The sequence below is a fragment of the Dama dama genome, chromosome 1, assembly GCF_033118175.1.
Source record: "Dama dama isolate Ldn47 chromosome 1, ASM3311817v1, whole genome shotgun sequence".
NCBI classification, from domain to species: Eukaryota; Metazoa; Chordata; class Mammalia; order Artiodactyla; family Cervidae; genus Dama; species Dama dama.
The window spans coordinates 42,175,986-42,178,199 of NC_083681.1; the positions used below are offsets into that span (position 1 = coordinate 42,175,986).

Here is a 2,214-nt window from a genome sequence, read left to right on the forward strand (position 1 = left end):
TGTCCATTGAGTCAGTGATGCCAGCCATCCATCTCATCCTCTGTTGCCCCATTCTCCTCCTTTCTTTTTGGAAGAAAGAATGTATCACCGTATACTAATTTATTTTTTTACGCTAGAAAGATTGAAGTATAGTTGATTCAAAATGTTGTGTTAATTTCTGCTGTACAGGAAAGTGATTCAGTTATGTACACATAAATATATATTATTTTTTAAATATTCTTTTCCATTAAGGGTTATCCCAGGATATTGATATAGTTCCCTGTGTTATGCAGTAGGACCTGTGTTTATCCATCCTATATATAATAGCTTGCATCTGCTGATCCCAACTTCCCACTCCATCCTCTCCCCCTTGGCAACCACAAGATTGTTCTCCATGTCAGTGTATCACATTATATTTAAAATACCTTTTTTTTTTTTTTTTTTTTTTAGGTAAATAACCTCAAATTTCTACTGTCTTCATAGTAAAACAAACTATGAAGTTCAGAACAGGATCATTTGCCTCTTTCTCTTCTTATCTCCTCCCAGCTCAAAATGCTTGTACCTCTTAGCCAAGACTCTCTTGTAGTTGGGCTTAATGCATTCGAGCTGGAGCACAATCTTCTTTGTAGTTTTAGCCTTTTGCCGGAAAATTGGCCTAGTCTGGCCACCATAGTCGCTCTGCTCCCTGGCATGATGCCACTCTCCCCAGGCAGGCGGAGAATCCTTGCCCTTCCTGTCCTGTGTCCCTTTGTGCGGTTGGTGCTTGTCACAGTTCTTACAGAAAGTCTGGTGGGTTTTAGGAACATTCAGCGTGTTTGTGAGAGCAGTGTCGGCATGGAAAGAGGCTAAAACACCAATTTTGTTTGAGTGGCAGGTGAGATCTTAATTACCCAGCCAGGGAGCAAACCAGTGGCCCCTGCATTGGAAGCACAGTCTTAACCCCTGGACCCCCAGGGAAATCCCTAAAATACCTATTTTGAAGGCAGTCTTTTCTCCCCTCTGACTCTTCCTTTCCTCAAGGTCAGAATACTTTTTGAATACTCCCCTCTCCCAACTTAAGGAGCCTAGAAGTTCTCAATACATAAATAGATTTTAAATTGCTTGGTAAAAGCCACAGTTGGAAGCACAGTAAAGGATATTCCTTTCAAAAGCAAATGTGCCCGAGGAATTTGGGTACTATTGCTTTGTGTAGATGAAGCTTTCTGCCTGACTGTTTAAACAAAATTTTCAAGGTAGTCTCAGAACTTTGAAAAGTGACTATTGTTCTTCACCTTCATCCCTAAAAATCGTGAGAAACATTTCAAATTCAAGAAAAAATGGATTATTTTGATGGAATTATCCTAGGTTTTGTATATTAAAAGATCCCCTCTGTTTATAAAATGAGTTTAGAACTGTTTAAAAATTACTTTAACCTGATTCTTTGTCCAGGTTTATGTATATGATAAACATATCACTGAATTCTGGGACTTGTTCGGGCAGAGAAAAAATTAATGTGCACTCCAACGAGAATTCTTTTTACTTACCCTCGAGGTGACTTCCCATCTAGAGAAGCATAACAATTTAAGAAATTCTTTTCCAACTATTCTGCTGACTCACCCCCTCTATGAGTGTGGAAAATCAGCTCAACTGTGTAGTTCATGATTGGTCAAATTAGTGGTTTACACAGTGTAACCAAAGTAAGTCAATTTATCAGTGCTTTTTAGCTGAGGGCATTTTTGCCAAACCCAGGTCATACTGACGTGTTTACTCCAGAGTGCAGATGACTCCTGCCTGTGAAACCTGTTTACAAAGGCAATTGCCTTTTAAAAGGCATTTGGATCAACGTTTCAGCACTATTTTTATTTTAAAATAATTTTATTTTATGGTGGAAAAAAGCAAGAACTTTTCAAGTTTTGGAGAGATTTCCCATTCTTATGTTTCAGAGACAAAACTGTTGCTTAGAGAACTGCTGTTCAAAGTCGTTCAAAGTCTTGAGTGTAATAAGCATCACCTGGAGAGCTAGTTAAAACTCAGGTTTCTGGGGCCCAATCCCGGTTTCTGACTCAGTAGGTGTGGGGTGGGATGGAGAGCTTGCATTTCTAATGAGTTCCTGATGTTCTTGGTCCAGGGACCATGAGAACTGCTGCTGAGAGAACCTAGGGTTAGAGAATCCTAGAGTTGGACCTCTGAATATTGATATTAGGTCAGATACTGTGCAAGCCACTTCACATCTGTTAACGTCTAATCCAGATGACA

The 2,214-nt window shown here is 39.5% G+C and overlaps 1 protein-coding gene across 1 annotated transcript; it reads right to left on the minus strand.

Annotated features, from left to right (window-relative positions):
• Positions 1-480: 480 nt before the first annotated feature.
• Positions 481-1,618, minus strand: LOC133056374 (large ribosomal subunit protein eL42-like). Its single transcript, XM_061142033.1, has 2 exons — positions 1,576-1,618; positions 481-824 (listed from the first exon to the last, which is right to left on the minus strand). Exons 1-2 carry the CDS (start codon positions 1,616-1,618, stop codon positions 481-483), a joined length of 387 nt encoding a protein of 128 aa, XP_060998016.1.
• Positions 1,619-2,214: the final 596 nt, after the last annotated feature.